Genomic DNA, 18,106 nt, shown 5'->3' on the forward strand with positions numbered 1-18,106 from the left:
GTAGATTAGTTACCAACTGCCTCTATTAAGTACATTCGCCTGCCAGTTGGAGTTACGAAGTTTAGCTATTATTTACAGCCAGTGCGCTATCTGCTCTGCACCTCCAATAGGGTCAGGGGAGGGAGTGCATCTGCATGTGGGGGTGGAGGAAAGAGAGAAAGGGAGCTAATGTTGCAGGTGACAGAAAATGTAACTTGCCCCATTAAATGCTACCTGACCCATGAGTACATCCAAAATTTCTGTAGTTCGGCACCTGCAATGCTTTTGCATTTCATTCTCGTACCTGCTCTGCAGTGCTGTCCATCCTTTTGCAACTCCATTCCAGATGGACATACACATGTGTATTTTGGTGTGTAACTGTTGATCAGAGGAGCTGGAAGACACATATATTGACATCCTCCATTCTTCAGATTTTCATTGCACCAGTCTTTGCCTAGAAGAAAGTTTTCAATAAAAAGCAATCAAAAAAAGTTGATAGCCAATATCCTCCTCATGTATGACAGTTCAAACTTTTAGTCAACAGTCCAAACCCCAAAATATCGCAATAAGAGATTTGCCCGCTCTGTGTGATTACTGCTACTAGCAGCGTATGGCAAAACCAACCTGACTAGCAAAAGCATGCCTTGAGAACCAATAAAGAAAATATGCCGTTTAAACCAAACCACCTTTCAATTTTCATGCATCCTATTGTGGCCAAATCAATAGTGTGCTCCAAAATACATTTAGCTTTAGCATTGCAAGATGTTTGAATGGTCCTTTAAATAAATCAAACCTTAAATTCTACTCTAACTCAATGGCAATTACCTCCAAGTATATTTCAAATATTTCCAATGCACACTGTTGTTATGCAAATCTGAAAGTACAGGTGACTAAGGAACTGCAAAGAATTTATAACCAGCAGAAATAGCTTAATGTGACAATGTTTACATTGTGGACAGCAGTTCTGCTCATTTGCACACTGCAATATTGACCATAAAACATAGCCCATTTACATTGGTTTAAAGCATCTTTTGAAAATTTGATATGTTTAAAATGATCATTTAGTATGGGTAAACAAGGGAGTTAGTGGAATAAATTATAAATACTGTGCGCAGTAGATTAAAAATATAATGTGCAGTCAGAGACGGCGTACAGAAAGAGGGGGAAGCACATTTAAAAGTTTTTGAATATAGTCTTTTGTGCCAAGAACCAGCTTAATCTAGCATTTATGGCCCACTGAGTGCAATTAGCAGAAATTGAACATGAATTAACCCAGGGTTCATGCAGGGTCAGTCCCCATCACAATTTCTTCAAACTAGTGTAAATATTGGGGAAACTGGATTTGTGCTTAAAACGGTGATTTGTTTCACTGGACTAATTGCACCAACAGAACCAACACAAACACAATTAAGTAGAATTTCTACATGTTGTCAGATGAAGTATTGCTTTTAACAGACTGTTACTGGCCAATGGCTATTGCTATGTCAGATATCGGTGGCTGCCAATGCAAACCTGGGTGGTATAAATGGGCACAGTAAGAAGTCTTACAACACCAGGTTAAAGTCCAACAGGTTTGTTTCAAACACGAGCTTTCGGAGCACGGCTCCTTCTTCAGGTGAATCACCTGAAGAAGGAGCCGTGCTCCGAAAGCTCGTGTTTGAAACAAACCTGTTGGACTTTAACCTGGTGTTGTAAGACTTCTTACTGTGCTCACCCCAGTCCAACGCCGGCATCTCCACATCATGGTATAAATGGGTGCATTGTTAAATTCTCCTGCCCAAGTTTGGGGATCAACATTTAAATTTAGTTTTGCTGGATTTGATGAACCGCAACAAGAATTTAACCCAAAATGTTGCCAGATTATGCTTAAAACTGTCACTTTACACATGGGCAATAATGTTCCATTCTCATTCGCAGCTGTGATTTCCAGAGCTGCTGAAGGTTAGTGGAGTACTGCCTGGAATGCAGAGTTTTCTGTTCTCACTCACAATGGGGCCTGCCACAGACTAGTCCAAAGAATCCCACCCCATATTACAACACATCTAGCTTAAAGTGAAATGAGAAAGAAACCACAATCTAAGCACATCTTGTTGAAAGATCATCTTGTATCAGAATCTACAGCAGAGACAGGCCCTTCTGCCCAAACTGGTCCATGCCAACCAAAAAGCCCATTTAAGCTAACCCCACATCCTTCTAAACCTTTCCTATTCATGTATCTGTCCAATATCATCAATGTCCTTGCCTCAACCACTTCCTCCAGCAGGTCATTCCACATACATACCACCCTGTGTAAAAGAGTTGCTCCTTAGGTTCCCATTAATTCTTTCCCAACCTATGCCCTCTGGTTCTCGATTCTCGATTCCCCAACCCTGGGAAAAAAGACGGAGAGCATTCACCCTATCCATGCCTCATTATCTTATGCATCTCCTAGATCATCCCTCCTGCACTCAAGAAAAAAAAAAGTGCAAGCCTGTCCAATCTCTCCCTAAACTTAGTCCCTTGAGTATTGGCAACATCCTTGCAGAAGAGATTTACACACTGTCCAGTTTAACATCTTTCCTATAGCAAGTGAACCAAACACCACAATACTCCAGATGCAGACTAACCAATGTCCTGTACAATTGCAGCATAACATCCTAACTTCTATACTTAAATGCACTGACTGATGAAGGCAAGCATGCGGAAAGCATTCTTCACTACCCTACCTACTTGTGACTTGACCTTTAGAGAACCATGCACCTGAACTCCAAGGTCCCTCTGTTCCACGATACTCCAAGGTCCTCCCATTCATCGTGAAACTCCTACCTTGATTTGACCTTCCAAAACGTAACATCCCACACTTATCTGTATTGAACTCCATTTGCCATTTCTCAGCCCACTTCCTATTTCTCAGCCCACTTCCCCAGCTGATGAAGATCCTGCAGCAATTTTTGATAACCTTCACTGTCTAATCATGCCTTTTAAATTCTTATCCAAATCTAGATTAGATAACATCAGCAGTGGCCCCAGCACTGACCCCCAGCCCCCAGAGACATACCACTAGTCACAGGTCCCTTGCCCGGCAAGCATTACCCTCTGCTTCCCACCTTCAAGCCAATTATATATCCAATTTTCCAGCTCTCCCTGGAGTCAAAGTGATTTAGCCTCCCAGAGCAGCCTACCATGTGGAACTTCATCAAAGGCCTTACTGAAGTCCATATAGACTATGTCTACCACCTTGCCCACAATCCTACCTGGTCACTATAAAGTTAAGACATGATCTCCCATGCACAAAGCTGTGCTGACTATTCCTAATCAAACCCAGTCTTTCCAAATGCCTGTACATCTTACCCCTCAGAATCATCTCTAGTAACTTAGCCACTACAAATTTGAGGCTTACAGATTTATAATTCCCAGGTTTTTATTTGCAGCCCTTCTCAAGGGCACAACATTTGCTATCCTCCAGTCTTCTGGTACCTCATCAGTGGCTAACAATAATGAAAATATCTCAGCCAGGGCTCCCACAATTTCTTCTCCAGCCTCTGTTCTTGGATATACCTGGTCATGGCCAGATTTATCCACCTTCATACATAATACATCCCATCACCTCTTCTGTAATGCAAACTGTCCCTCATGTATCACCACTAACCTTCCCAGGTTCCCAAGTCACCATGACTTTCTTCACAGCAAACAGGAGAAATATTCATTGATAACCTTGCCCATCTCCTGCGATTTCACACACGTGTCCACTACAGTCCTCGATGGGCCCATTCTCTCTAGTTATTTTCTTTTTCCTTTAATATATTTGAAAAGTCCCTTTTGATTCACTTTAATCCTCTCGGCCAAAGCTACCTAATGCCCCTTTTTCACATTCCTACTTGCATCCCCTGTACACCTCCAGGGAATCCTCGATTCCAGCTGCTATGCCCGGGCCATGCCTCCTCCTTTTTCCTGCCCAAAACCTCAATAGGTTTTGTCATCCAGAGTTCCCTACTCCTGCCAGCCTTGCCATTCACCCAAACAGGAATATAGACCCTGAACTCAGGCCTCCTTTTGCCCTCAAACAAGTTATTCCAAATCAACCCTTGCAAGCATCTGTCTAATTCCATTCGCCTTGCTCCAATTTAGAACTTGTACCAGTTCTGTCCCTTTCCATAACTATTTAAAAATTAACAACTATGGTCACTGTCCCAAAGTGGTCCCAAACCATCACCTCAGTCACTTGCCCTGCCCATTTCCCACAACTAGGTCAAGTTTTGCCCTTGTTAGAGTTGGACCCTACACATACTGCCTGAGGAAATTTTCCTGAAGACTTAAATGCCAATCTTATCTAAGCTCTTCCCACTATGGCAATATTAGGAAATTTAAAATCCCCTACTATGGCAACCTTATTACTCCTGCAAGTCTCGCCAATTTCTCTGCATATTTGTTCTTCTAATTATTGGTGGGCCTATAGTACAACCCCAATAATGTCACCAGTCCCTTATTTCTTAGTTCAACCCATAAAGTCTCACTGGATGATCCCTCGCTTATTTAATCTCTGACAACTGCCGTAATGCCCCTCTTAAATCAAAAATGCAACCCCCCCTCCAAGCACCTGTACCCTGGAACATTAAGCTGCCAGTCCTTTCCCTCTCTTAGCCATGTTTCAGTTATGGCTACAATATCCCAGTCGCACGTACCTATCTATACCCTTAGTTCAGCCTTACCCATCAGCCCACTTGCACCGAAATAGATGCAATTTAATCCAACAGGTTTTCCCCACTCCCTGCCCATCATGTCTATTCAGCTTGCCACTGCAGAGTACTCCATCTCCTTTCAGCCCCTCATTTGCTTCCCTGCTGCTGAAGATCCCATCTCCCTGCCAATCTAGTTTAAATCCCCCCTTGTAGCACTAGAAAATCTGCATTGTCGGATATTGTTCTCCCCAGACATAATGGTGTTGTCACTGGACTAATAATCCAGAGACCCAGGGTAATGCTCTGTGGATTGGGGTTAGAAACCCACCATGGCAGATGGTGAAATTGGAATTAATAAATATATATATATTTAAAATCAGGAATTTTAATGGTGACCATGAAACCATTGCCAATCGCCATATAAACCATCTGCCATCCTTACTTGGTCTGGCCTACATGTGGCTCAGGCCCACAGCAATGTGCTTAACTGTTGTGCTCGAACAAGCCATTCCATTAAATGAAAAATTAGAGATGGGCAATAAATGCTGGCCCAAAATTGATATTAAGGCAATCAAGGACTTCAGCCCAATTTCATTTTTAGCTAAATCATAAAATAGCATAGATTTAAAGGTCATTGATCCATAGGGACCAAACAGTAAACCACCACAAGTAAAAAAGGGTTTGCTAATCGATATTAAATAAGACTTCCTACCTGCTGGCTGTACAAGCTCATGATCGACAATGATGTCCTGAACTTCCTTAAGATTGGAGATTAAAGTGATCAGATCCTCTCCAGTGTATTTATTAGCACGATAGATAGTGTTATATTTCCAGTCAGTCCAGAAGACATGATCCTGAAATAAGACCACTTCCAAAGTTCATTCCAGACAAAAGAAAGCCAATATTAGTTACAAATCTACCAACTCGTGGGAGGAAGTAACTTCACATGCGTTGTATTGGGTCAGATTTGCAGCAGGCACAGTATTTTGCTTTTCTATAAATATTTACCATACACACAATATACATGAAATTAGTACAAATATAGCATAATGAATAAAGTGTAATTGGTCAAAAATACTGACCAGCGGTTAGGTGTTCTGAACAGCATAAGCTGTAGTCTTCCTTATGCTGCAGAAACAATCTTAAATTGACTATCTGCCCCTTGACTGCAAGTAGATGGGCATGAGGAGCAGACATCAGATGGATCCAATACAAGCTCTGGAGTTTTCATAAAATCTAAGAATCTTTCAAAGCTTTTCATATTACTTGTCATATTACTTGTGTCAGTCACTCTTGTCAAAATCATTTTAGAATGTTTTTACAACTTCACACTTATCATAGCAAACCTTACCTCAAATATTGATACACCAAAAGGATGAGCAAGTAATTCATGTGAGGAAAGCACAGTTCTTCTATCCTGTCCAGCCACATTCACACTTGACAATGTGTGCAGCTTAGAGTCAACCCAATATAGTCGTTTGTTCACAAGATCTATGAGAAAATTGAACCAAATAAACCATGTTGCAGAAGCAGAAACTGACAATAAAAATAAATCTGGTTTTACACAAGTCTACTCACCAAGTGCAATGGCATTTGGCCATTCAATGTTTTTGGTCACGAGGAGCTTGCGATCAACACCATTCATTCCAGCTTTTTCAATCACTGCAGGTTCACCCCAGTCTGACCAATAAATATACCTTTAAATGAGGTTAAAAAATTCAAGCTTCAGCAAATACAACATGAAATATCACTGTTATTTCACCTAGAGATCCCAGCTGTATGGGACAGCATTTTCTTCAAAAAGGCTAGTCATGTTATGCTAAAATGGTAGCACACCCAATTTGAGATTCCTACCATCTATTCACAAATCAGGTCTGAGATTACTACAAGATTGAAAATTGAACTGCGGAAGACTTTGCATAGCTTATCTATAACTTCAGATATCGTGGGTCATTATTTATTCATGGGACATGGTGTCAATGGAAAGGCCAGTTGCTCATCCCCAAATGCTCATATAGTTATGAGTCAACCATGTTCTTGTTATACTTCATGACAGGGATGTGCTAAGTAGTCACACATTAGATGGCTCTCCTCCGCAAGACAGAAAAATAGGTACTTTGACAGAACTTAGACTGCCAAAAAAAACTACTAAAATATCTCCTCACCCTCAACACCAGCAACAGCTCAAGAGGTTGCAGGGACACTAAGAACTGCCCCCACACCACCTCCTCTGCTTCTATTTCTCCACTAGTTCATTTCTACTGGTATGGTAACTCAACAGAACATATATCAAGTCAACACAAATGTAATATGAACTGAGTTTCCCCACACTGGTTGCCAATTAGAACACCAAGACAATTTTAAGCATGCCAATTGTTCCAAATATAGGCTCAAAGAAGCCGCTTTGTCAGGTGGGGAGATGTTACTGAGTGAGGTATGCGGCAGTGGGTAAAACATAATTGGGGCATGTAACAGAATTCCTGCTTTACAAGTTCCCAATTTCAGGGGCATTTCACAATTGCTTTTCAGTGAAATGGGACACCAATAACTTGGTTTAATTAATAAAAGTACAGTTGCTTTTGCAAAGTGATGCTGTACATTTGGCCTATAAATCAATTACTTACTCTTGCATCTTCCAACTTTTGTGGTCGGATTATCTCTTGAAGCAAAATATTTGGGGGTAGATGCTTCAGTTCATTCTTTCCCTGTCTTGCATTTCTACAATCTTTTGCACTTAAGAAAACGTAATACGCTGAAATCTGTCCCTAGAATAAAGCTACCATCACGGAGTTCCGGGTAGCTGCATTTGTTTGCAGGATTTCCAGGAAACTGGAAAAAACGGTGAACTGTTCCTTTAGGCACACAAATACTAATGAAGGCTCCAATGCAATTTTATTTTGAATTTGCAAAGTAGCTAATTACTATTCTCCACTAACAAATGGTTCCACATGTTAAAGTCAGGATGTTGCTCAGGAGAACCAAAAAAAACACGATGATACAGCAAAATTTCAATTCCAACTGCAAGGTTCCAACACATCTGTACACAGTGGATGGGATTTTCTACATAATCCACCACTGACCAGCAGCAGGATCTTCTGGTCCAGTTTTGTTGAATGCACCCCTTTATGCCAAGAAACACATGGTAAGGGTGCACCGTTAGCAGGACAGGAAGATCCTGTCAGCCAGAATGGTTGGAAGGTTGGAGTCAATGAGAAATTGCACAGGTACATTGCATATTGTATTGATCAGCAATATGAAAAAGCGTTCAAGAAAATAGCTTTAAAAAATGTCAATCCAAAAACCACAATTTGACTCTCGTTAGGCGTGATTTGAAATAAAAATGTCCTACTGTTATGATAATTTAAAAGCTCCAATCTTGCATATGCAAGCAGCTCTTCCAGTAAATCATGAAAACGTTTGAACCATATGCAGTACAGAGTTGCATACATCAGAAATCAAATATAAAATTGATTGGATACTGAAGCATAGACAAACAGACAGAAGTGCCATTAATGCAATGAATATAAAAACATGATGAACGAGCAGATACGGTTTAGGGTTGGTAATCAGTTTAGGAATGATTTGAAGTATGAAACATGCATAAAAAAGATTCAGAGTATGCATTAATATGCTTTAGATGTGAAGGCTAAAAATATGGGGGTTTTCATGCATTTAAACAAGGGAAATGCAAGTTTATAAAATTGGGTAGTAGCTTTGGGTTAGTGATTCAGAAAAACAGGGCTGCGAGGGGTGGCAGTGGGGTTAGAACAGAATTAACTTCAAGGGAGTTGGGACAATAAATATACTACATTGAACTTTTTAAATATTTGAAGAGAAATGTAAAAAAAAAAAGTGAATGAGACCATCGTAGACAACTCTAATTTAAAAATATCAGCACAGGAAAAAAAAATGACTCATGCCCAAATCATTTTGTAATCCAAAATACAAACCATAAGTGAGCATCTGTAGTTACTGGGTCATCTGATTGGTACCTGATCATCCAAAAAACCTTTGGTCACAAAAGTTTTGAAAACACCAGCTAAAGCAAATTAATTCAATGCCCTATTAGTAGATTCAAGGCAAAGCTCATACCCCCATAGTGGATCAACTGCTACAGAAGCTGGTTCCCTCAGGTTGCGGTCAAAGAGAGTTTTCCTTCGGAATCCATCAAAGCTTGCAACAGATATGGTCTTCGCACCCATATTAGTCCAGTAAATATTGTTGTAGATCCAGTCAACAGCAATTCCCACATGAATTTGTACATTGTTAACAATCCTGGAAATAGGAGTGCTGCCTTTGTGCTTTGCCATCACCATACTGCAGAAAAAAAAAAATCAAGTAAACAAACTCCAACCATTTATTCTTGCATGCAAAAGTCAAAACAAACTTGCATATCGATTAATACACCACAATACTGTATGGTTATAATTGATTTCAAGTCACCATGCAGGCTGCACCTTGACATGCTTCTGAAACACTTCTGTTTTTTAAGTGGAGTCAAAAAGGTTTGGCATATTTGACATTAAGTAATTGAATGGCTCCCTGGATCATGTAAGTATTGATCATGATTTGAAGAAGAGGTTTAAACAAAATAAGACAATTTGACAGGTAAATGTTTGAGGTGATTATTGGTTTCATTTAAAAGTATGAAAACCCACCTGTAGATCAACTAAACATTTCTGGAAATAAAATGAAATCAGCTACAAATGTTCAAAGGAGACAGAGGTGTTTGTAAACCTGTCCAAATTGAATACTGGAGCTAACTAGGGCAGTTTTGGACAAGGTCAGCTACAAGATGCAGGGCAATAAATTAGAACTTTAATTACCTGAAAATCGACTGCTGTCCCAAGTCAGCCCAGAAGATCAGCTGCTCTGCCACATCAATATCCAGCGCTACAGCATTTCTCAATTGTGCGACAACCTGACTGTACTCTTTGTGGTGTAATCCCAATTTTCTGATATCATGGCGATTAGTGAAGATCAAGTATGGTTCCTCTCCTAACAAAGAGAGGAAACTTAGCGTCCCTCAAAATTTACTTGACCAACAGATTTACCTCAAGGCCAAGGCATTTATGCAGCAAGTTATTCAACGTATATACGTGGCAGCACAGTAGCAGTGGTTAGCACTGTTTCACAGCGCCAGGGTCCCAGGTTCGATTCGCGGCTTGGGTCACTGTGCGGAGTATGCACTTTCTACCCATGTCTGCGTGGGTTTACTCCGGGTGCTCTGGTTTCTTCCCACAGGTCAAGATTTGCTGTTAGGTAATTTTGACATTCTGAATTCTCAACGGAGGTGGTGGCATCAGGGCTGGTTTTAAGCCTATTTGACCAATTTCATCAAATTGGGCCCTGCACCTTAAGGGGGCCCCGCGCCAGCGGCTACAGAGTTACCGTTTGAAGCCTTTTCTGTATTCTAACAGGAACTATAGGGTAGTTTTTACTTTTGGGGAACGCACCGCATTACCGTCGACAAATCCTTCAGCCCTGCGCTGCTAAATCCTTCTGCCCGGGTAAGTAAGTTTCAAAATTTTAGTATATCAAGCATTTAATGTTTTTTTTGGGTTAAAGACGAGAATACTACACAAAATATAAACATACATAAATTTTTACTTTTGTAGAGTAGGGGCCCCGCCATCACTTTTCTAATGGGGCCCGCAATTCCTAGCACTGGCCCTGGGTGGCATAGTGGTATTGTCACTGGACTGGTGATCTAGAGACCCTGGGGACTCTGGTGGACCTGGGATCAAATCCCACCATTGCCGATTGAATCCAATAATTCTGAATGTTGACTTTAAAGTTCCATGTTGACCATGGAACAATTGTCATAAACATTCACTAATGCCCTTTAGGTTGTCCTCACCTGGTCTGGCTGGCCTACATGCGACTACAAATCCACAGCAATGTTAGTTGACTGAGACTGTACCAAACCGCTACAAAGCCAATAACAAAAGGAAAGAAGCCAGATGGACCACCCAGCATCGACCAAGGCACTGGCAAACTCAGCCCTATCGACCATGTTAGGGTGGCATGGTAGCACAATGGTTAACTGTTGCTTCACAGCTCCAGGGTCCCAAGTTAGATTCCCAGCTTGGGTCATTGTGTGCGGAGTCTGCACGTTGTCCCAATATTAGTGTGGGTTTCTTCCGGGTTCCTCCCATAGTCCAAAGGTGCAGGTTAGGTGGACTGGCCATGTTAAATTGCCGTTAGGCTAGGTGGGGTTACTGGTTTACATGGATAGGCTGGATTTATGGGCTTTAAGTGCAGACTTGATGGGCTGAATGGCCTCCTTCTGCACTGTAAATTTTATGTTTCTGTGACAAGTTCTATTACAAACAGAAAATATTGGACTCTCAACATGTCTGACAGCATCTGTGGAGAGAGAAGGGAGGCAACCTTACGAACTGGATGACTGTCAATGCTAGAGGAACATGGGATCGTATTTATACTGTTGTGAGGGGTGTGGAGTGCTGGGACTAGATAGAGGGCCAGTGATAGGTAGAGATTGACAATGTGTCTTGGACAGTGGCGATCAAGGCTAAGAAGGGTGCTAATAGTGGCACATTAAGAGATCAGAATATGTTAATGGGAGAAAATGGGTAAGCAATGTGTCAATGAACTTAGAATAGATGAACCAAATGGGATGGGGTGTCAGTGGTGACGATGGAAGAACTGAAAACGAATTGATAAATAAAAATAGGGTGAAGGTGGAAGAGTGTTCGTAGTCTGAAGAAGTTGAATTATATTTGTTAATTCCAGAAGGCTGTAACATGCCTAATCTGAAGAGGTGATGTGCCCCCAGTATGCATCGGGCTTTACTGGAACATTTCAGCAGGCAAAGGACAGACATGTGGACACAAGAGCAGGACAGAGTTGAAATGGCAAGTATCAGGAAGGTCCGAGTCCTGTTTGCAGACAGTCCGAAGGGGTTCTGCAAAACAGTCACCGATCTGCGTTTAGTCTCTTCAAAGTAGATTAGATTCCATTGGGAACACCAAATAGACCAGACTGAAGGAGATGGAGGTGCCGACTCACCTGACAAGTGCAAGTGCCTTTGGACAGTGAACCGGGAGGTGGTAAAGGGGCAGGTGTAGCACCTTCTGCGATTGCATGGGAAGGTACTGTGGGAAGAGAGTGAGATGTTGGGGGTGATGGAGGAGTGGACCAGGGTATTCTAGAGGAAGAGTGCCTGCAGGATGCTAGCAGGGTAAATGAGGGGAAGGGCATGTTTGATAGTGGCATCATGCTAAAGTTGTGGAACTGGCAGGGGATGACTCCTGGAATGCAAAGGCTGGTGCAGTGAAAAATGAAGACAAGGGGGACCTGACCTGGTTCTGGGAGGGAGGAGGAAGTGGTGAGAGCAAGATGCAGGAGATGGGTCAACCACAAATGGTGGGAAACCATGATTGAAGAGGAAAGACAGCATGTCAACACCACTGTTTGGGAAGGTGGCATAGGAACAGACACAATGGAAGCAAAGGAACTGGGAGAATGGGATGGAGTCCTAACAGGATGTGGGGTGTGAAGAGCTGCATTTGAGGAAGTCTGAGCTTTCAAATGGATACTAGGTGACAATCTATCCCCAGAAATGGAAATAGAGGGGGTGTCAGAGGACCAAATGAAGGTGATAGAGGGATGCAAGTTGGAGGCAATTTTATAAAAATTTTCCAGGTCCAGACAGGAACACAACAGCACCGAAACAGTTGATATACTAGAGCTGTGGTATGAGGCCTGAGTAGGACTCAAATGTTCCAATTCCCCCACAGAGACTGGGGCCCATGTGGGTACCTATAGCCACACCTTTGATTGGGATGAAGTGACAGTTAAAAGGAGAAATTGTTGAATGAAAGGACAAGTTCAGCCAGATGGAAGGGATTGTTTCAGGCCTCTGTTCAAGGAATCAAGGTGGTTAGCACTGGGACTGCGGCACCAAGGACCCAGGTTAGAATCCCGGCCCTGGGCCACTGTCCGTGTGGAGTTGGCTAGTCTCCCCGTGTCTGCATGGGCTTCACCCCCACAACCCAAAAGATGGCTATGCTAAATTGCCCCTTAATAGGAAAAAAAAATTGGGTGTTCTAAGTTTATTTTTAAAATGCTTAAATAAAAGGAGGAGAAGGTTAGAGCTGGGGAACTGGAAGGTGTGGATATGACCAGGATGTCAGAGGAATTTAGATGTAGGTGGGAAGTAACTGGACAAGGAGAGAATATGGAGTCAAGTTTGGAAGGGATTAGTTTGATGGGGCAGAACAGGCTGACACGGGCCTACTTCTGTGGCTTTTGGGGAGGAGGTAGAAGTGAGCTGAGGTTGAGAGACTGAGGATGAAAGCTGTGGAGGAATCTCTGGAGACAACAAGGTCAGTGACAGCCCTGGAAACAAGTAATAGTCTGTGATGGGGTCATGGTCCAGGGGGAGGTAGGAGGAAGTGTCTGAGAGTTGGCACTCAGCCTCAGCAAGGTAGAGATCAGTGTCAGCTTTGATGGCAAAGTCAGGGTTGGACCCGAGAGCAGAATGCTGCAAGTTCAGGAGACAGGTTAGAGTGGGTGAGAGGAGCTGAGAAATTGAGACGGCCAATGAAAAGAGCAGGTAAGAGAGCAGGGGGAGTTGTTGGGTTACGGGTATAGAACATAGAACATAGAATGATACAGCGCAGTACAGGCCCTTCGGCCCTCTATGTTGCACCGACATGTTAAAAAAAAACTAAAGGCCATCTAACCTACACTATGCCCTTATCATCCATATGCTTATCCAATAAACTTTTAAATGCCCTCAATGTTGGCGAGTTCACTACTGTTGCAGGTAGGGCATTCCACGGCCTCACCACTCTGCGTAAAAAAACCACCTCTGACCTCTGTCCTATATCTATTACCCCTCAATTTAAGGCTATGTCCCCTCGTGCTAGCCACCTCCATCCGCGGGAGAAGGCTCTCGCTGTCCACCCTATCTAACCCTCTGATCATTTTGTATGCCTCTATTAAGTCACCTCTTAACCTTCTTCTCTCTAACGAAAACAACCTCAAGTCCATCAGCCTTTCCTCATAGGATTTTCCCTCCATACCAGGCAACATCCTGGTAAATCTCCTCTGCACCCGTTCCAAAGCTTCCACGTCCTTCCTATAATGAGGCGACCAGAACTGTACGCAATACTCCAAATGCGGCCGTACTAGAGTTTTGTACAACTGCAACATGACCTCATGGCTCCGGAACTCAATCCCTCTACCAATAAAGGCCAACACACCATAGGCCTTCTTCACAACCCTATCAACCTGGGTGGCAACTTTCAGGGATCTATGTACATGGACACCGAGATCCCTCTGCTCATCCACACTACCAAGAATTTTACCATTAGCCAAATATTCCGCATTCCTGTTATTCTTTCCAAAGTGAATCACCTCACACTTCTCCACATTAAACTCCATTTGCCACCTCTCAGCCCAGCTCTGCAACTTATCTATATCCCTCTGTAACCTGCAACATCCTTCCGCACTGTCTACAACTCCACCGACTTTAGTGTCATCTGCAAATTTACTCACCCATCCTTCTGCGCCCTCCTCTAGGTCATTTATAAAAATGACAAACAGCAACGGCCCCAGAACAGATCCTTGTGGTACGCCACTCGTAACTGAACTCCATTCTGAACATTTCCCATCAACTACCACTCTGTCTTCTTTCAACTAGCCAATTTCTGATCCACATCTCTAAATCACCCTCAATCCCCAGCCTCCGTATTTTCTGCAATAGCCGACCGTGGGGAACCTTATCAAACGCTTTACTGAAATCCATATACACCACATCAACTGCTCTACCCTCGTCTACCTGTTCAGTCACCTTCTCAAAGAACTCGATAAGGTTTGTGAGGCATGACCTACCCTTCACAAAACCATGCTGACTATCCCTAATCATATTATTCCTATCTAGATGATTATAAATTGTATCTTTTATAATCCTCTCCAAGACTTTACCCACCACAGACGTTAGGCTCACTGGCCTATAGTTACCAGGGTTATCTCTACTCCCCTTCTTAAACAAAGGGACCACATTTGCTATCCTCCAGTCCTCTGGAACTATTCCTGTAGCCAATGATAACCTAAAAATCAAAACCAAAGGGTCAGCAATCTCTTCCCTGGCTTCCCAGAGAATCCTAGGATAAATCCCATCAGGCCCCAGGGACTTATCTATTTTCACCTTGTCCAGAATTGCCAACACTTCTTCCCTACGCACCTCAATGCCATCTATTCTAATAGCCTGGGTCTCAGCATTCTCCTCCACAATATTATCTTTTTCTTGAGTGAATACTGACGAAAAGTATTCATTTAGTATCTCGCTTATCTCCTCAGCCTCCACACACAACTTCCCACCACTGCCCTTGACTGGCCCTACTCTTACCCTAGTCATTCTTTTATTCCTGACATACCTATAGAAAGCTTTTGGGTTTTCCTTGATCCTACCTGCCAAAGACTTCTCATGCCCCCTCCTTGCTCTCTTTAGATCCTTCCTCGCTTCCTTGTAACTATCAAGCGCCCCAACTGAAACTTCACGCCTCATCTTCACATAGGCCTCCTTCTTCCTCTTAACAAGAGATTCCACTTCTTTGGTAAACCACGGGTTCCCTCGCTCGACCCCTTCCTCCCTGCCTGACTGGTACGTACTTATCAAGAACATGCAATAGCTGTTCCTTGAACAAGCTCCACATATCCAGTGTGCCCAACCCTTACAGCCTACTTCGCCAACCTACACATCATAAGTCATGTCTAATGGCATCATAATGGCCCTTCCCCCAGCTACAACTCTTGCCCTGCGGGGTATACTTATCCCTTTCCATCACTAACGTAAAGGTCACCGAATTGTGGTCACTGTTTCCAAAGTGCTCACCTACCTCCAAATCTAACACCTGGCCTGGTTCATTACCCAAAACCAAATCCAATGTGGCCTCGCCTCTTGTTGGCCTGTCAACATATTGTGTCAGGAAACCCTCCTGCACACATTGTACAAAGAACGACCCATCTAATGTACTCGAACTATATCTTTTCCAGTCAATATTTGGAAAGTTAAAGTCTCCCATAACAACTACCCTGTTACTTTCGCTCTTTTCCAGAATCATCTTCGCCATCCTTTCCTCTACATCCCTAGAACTATTAGGTGGCCTATAGAAAACTCCCAACAGGGTGACCTCTCCTTTCCTGTTTCTAACCTCAGCCCATACTACCTCGGAAGAAGAGTCCACATCTAGCATCCTTTCCGCCACCGTAATACTGTCCTTGACTAGCAGCGCCACACCTCTCCCTCTTTTGCCCCCTTCTCGGAGCTTACTAAAACACCTAAACCCCGGAACCTGCAACAACCATTCCTGTCCCTGCTCTATCCATGTCTCTGAAATGGCCACAACATCGAAGTCCCAGGTACCAACCCATGCTGCCAGTTCCCCTACCTTATTTCATATACTCCTGGCATTGAAGTAGACACACTTCAAACCACCTACCTGAACACTGGCACCCTCCTGCAAAGTCAAATCTGTGCTCCTGACCTCTATACTCAATCTCCTGTACCCCAAAACTACAATCCAAGTTCCCATGCCCCTGCTGAATTAGTTTAAACCCCCTCAAAGAGCACTAACAAATCTCCCCCCCAGGATATTGGTGCCCCTCAGGTTCAGATGTAGACCATCCTGAGGTCCCACCTTCCCCAGAAAGAGCCCCAGTTATCCAGAAATCTGAATCCCTCCCGCCTGCACCATCCCTGTAGCCACGTGTTTAATTGCTCTCTCTCCCTATTCCTCATCTCACTATCACGTGGCATGGGCAACAACCCAGAGATAACAACTCTGTTTGTTCTCGCTCTGAGCTTCCATCCTTGCTCCCTAAAGGCCTGCCTGACATCCTTGTCCCCTTTCCTACCTATGTCGTTAGTGCCAATGTGGACTACGACTTGGGGCTGCTCCCCCTCCCCCTTAAGGACCCGGAAAACACGATCCGAGACATCACGTACCCTTGCACCTGGGAGGCAACATACCAAACGCGAGTCTCTCTCGCTCCCACAAAATCTCCTATCTGTGCCCCTAACTATTGAGTCCCCAATTACTAATGTTCTACTCCTTTCCCCCCTTCCCTTCTGAGCAACAGGGACAGACTCCATGCCAGAGGCCCGTACCCCATGGCTTACCCCTGGTAAGTCGTCCCCCCTACAAGTATCCAAAACGGTATACTTGTTACTCAGGGGAACGACCCGGAGTAATAGGGTGGATACGTGGGTTTGAGTAGGGTGATCATTGCTCGGCACAACATCGAGGGCCAAAGGGCCTGTTCTGTGCTGTTCTATATTCTATAAGTTTTGAAGTGCTGCTCCTTAATCAGGTGAGGTCCTTGTAAAGCCAGAGAAAACAATGGTTTACATTTGCCTTGAATCCATGCTGACCTTGTGTAGGAACTACATGCAATGAGCGGAGACAAGCTAATCTATCTGTTCCAGCCTCATCGAAACATACGAGCAGCAATATTCTGGGAGAAGCACGATACCGTATGCCCATGTCACCTGATGAAGGAACAGTGCTCCGAAAGCTTGGCGATTTCAAATAAGCCTGTTGGACTTTAACCTGGTGTTGAGACTTCTTATTATGCCCACCCCAGTCCAGTGTCAGCATCTCCACATCATTGTTGAAACATGTTCAGCTTAGTAGTATTACTTGCATTTTAAGGAAACACAAATTATCTCTTGTAAAAGGTGACTCAGTCACCTCTTTGAAGATAAAGGGCAGGATTTACCAACTGTTCACGCTGGCAGGAAATTCCAGTCCCACACCAGTGCACAGGTTTCCTGGAGATGAGGAATGCTGTTACCAGGAAATTCCATTGTCAACAGGGGTCAGCAGAACCCACTGGGTGGGTCGACTCGCCGTGGTAATCCCACCCGATATCTGCCTTGGTTTAATTGAACAATTTAGATAATTTAATATAGTCAAGGATTGTCGATCAACTAGAAAAGATGTGAGCAGAACACTGGTATTTTAATATCCAAGACAGGAAACAGACTGGCAATAGTTAGCCCATACCAATCTAGCAGAGCTAGACAAGCAATAAGATGCTACAGCGTACTTCACAAAATTAATCTTCAATAGACTGCAGATGTGTCCTACAGGCATGAGGAAAATTCATGGAACCAGAAGTCAGTTAAAAAATGAAGTGGGTGAATAGGGCCCAACTAGCCTCCTGGGGCTTACCACATTGCTTTAAAGAGCAATGCAGAAAAACATTAAATTTAGGAGTAGACCTTGTCCCTCGAGCCATTCAATAAGTTTACGGCCATTTGATTGTAACCCCTTGTTCATCATATAATGTACTTCTGTTATTAAAAGCAGACTTTGCTTTCACTGCCTTTTGAGGAAGCAGGTTCCAAAGACTCATTACCCTCTGGAGATGGGTGAGCCCCCTTTTTATGAAAAAAATTAACAGCGGCCACTAGTTTGGCATTCACCCACAAG

At 43.3% G+C, this 18,106-nt stretch overlaps 1 protein-coding gene across 1 annotated transcript in view; it reads right to left on the reverse strand.

Annotated features, from left to right (window-relative positions):
- The window catches only part of LOC119970288 (low-density lipoprotein receptor-related protein 2-like), a 118,483-nt gene that overhangs the window by 24,878 nt on the left and 75,499 nt on the right, over positions 1-18,106 (reverse strand). Inside the window, exons 45-50 of the mRNA XM_038804667.1 lie at positions 9,464-9,635; positions 8,730-8,954; positions 6,216-6,334; positions 5,989-6,128; positions 5,350-5,491; positions 284-433 (exon numbers count right to left, since the gene is read on the reverse strand). Of these exons, the coding sequence (XP_038660595.1) occupies positions 284-433; positions 5,350-5,491; positions 5,989-6,128; positions 6,216-6,334; positions 8,730-8,954; positions 9,464-9,635 (948 nt within the window). The remainder of the gene's footprint in view (positions 1-283; positions 434-5,349; positions 5,492-5,988; positions 6,129-6,215; positions 6,335-8,729; positions 8,955-9,463; positions 9,636-18,106) is intronic.

The sequence above is a fragment of the Scyliorhinus canicula genome, chromosome 8 (assembly GCF_902713615.1).
Source record: "Scyliorhinus canicula chromosome 8, sScyCan1.1, whole genome shotgun sequence".
NCBI classification, from domain to species: domain Eukaryota; kingdom Metazoa; phylum Chordata; class Chondrichthyes; order Carcharhiniformes; family Scyliorhinidae; genus Scyliorhinus; species Scyliorhinus canicula.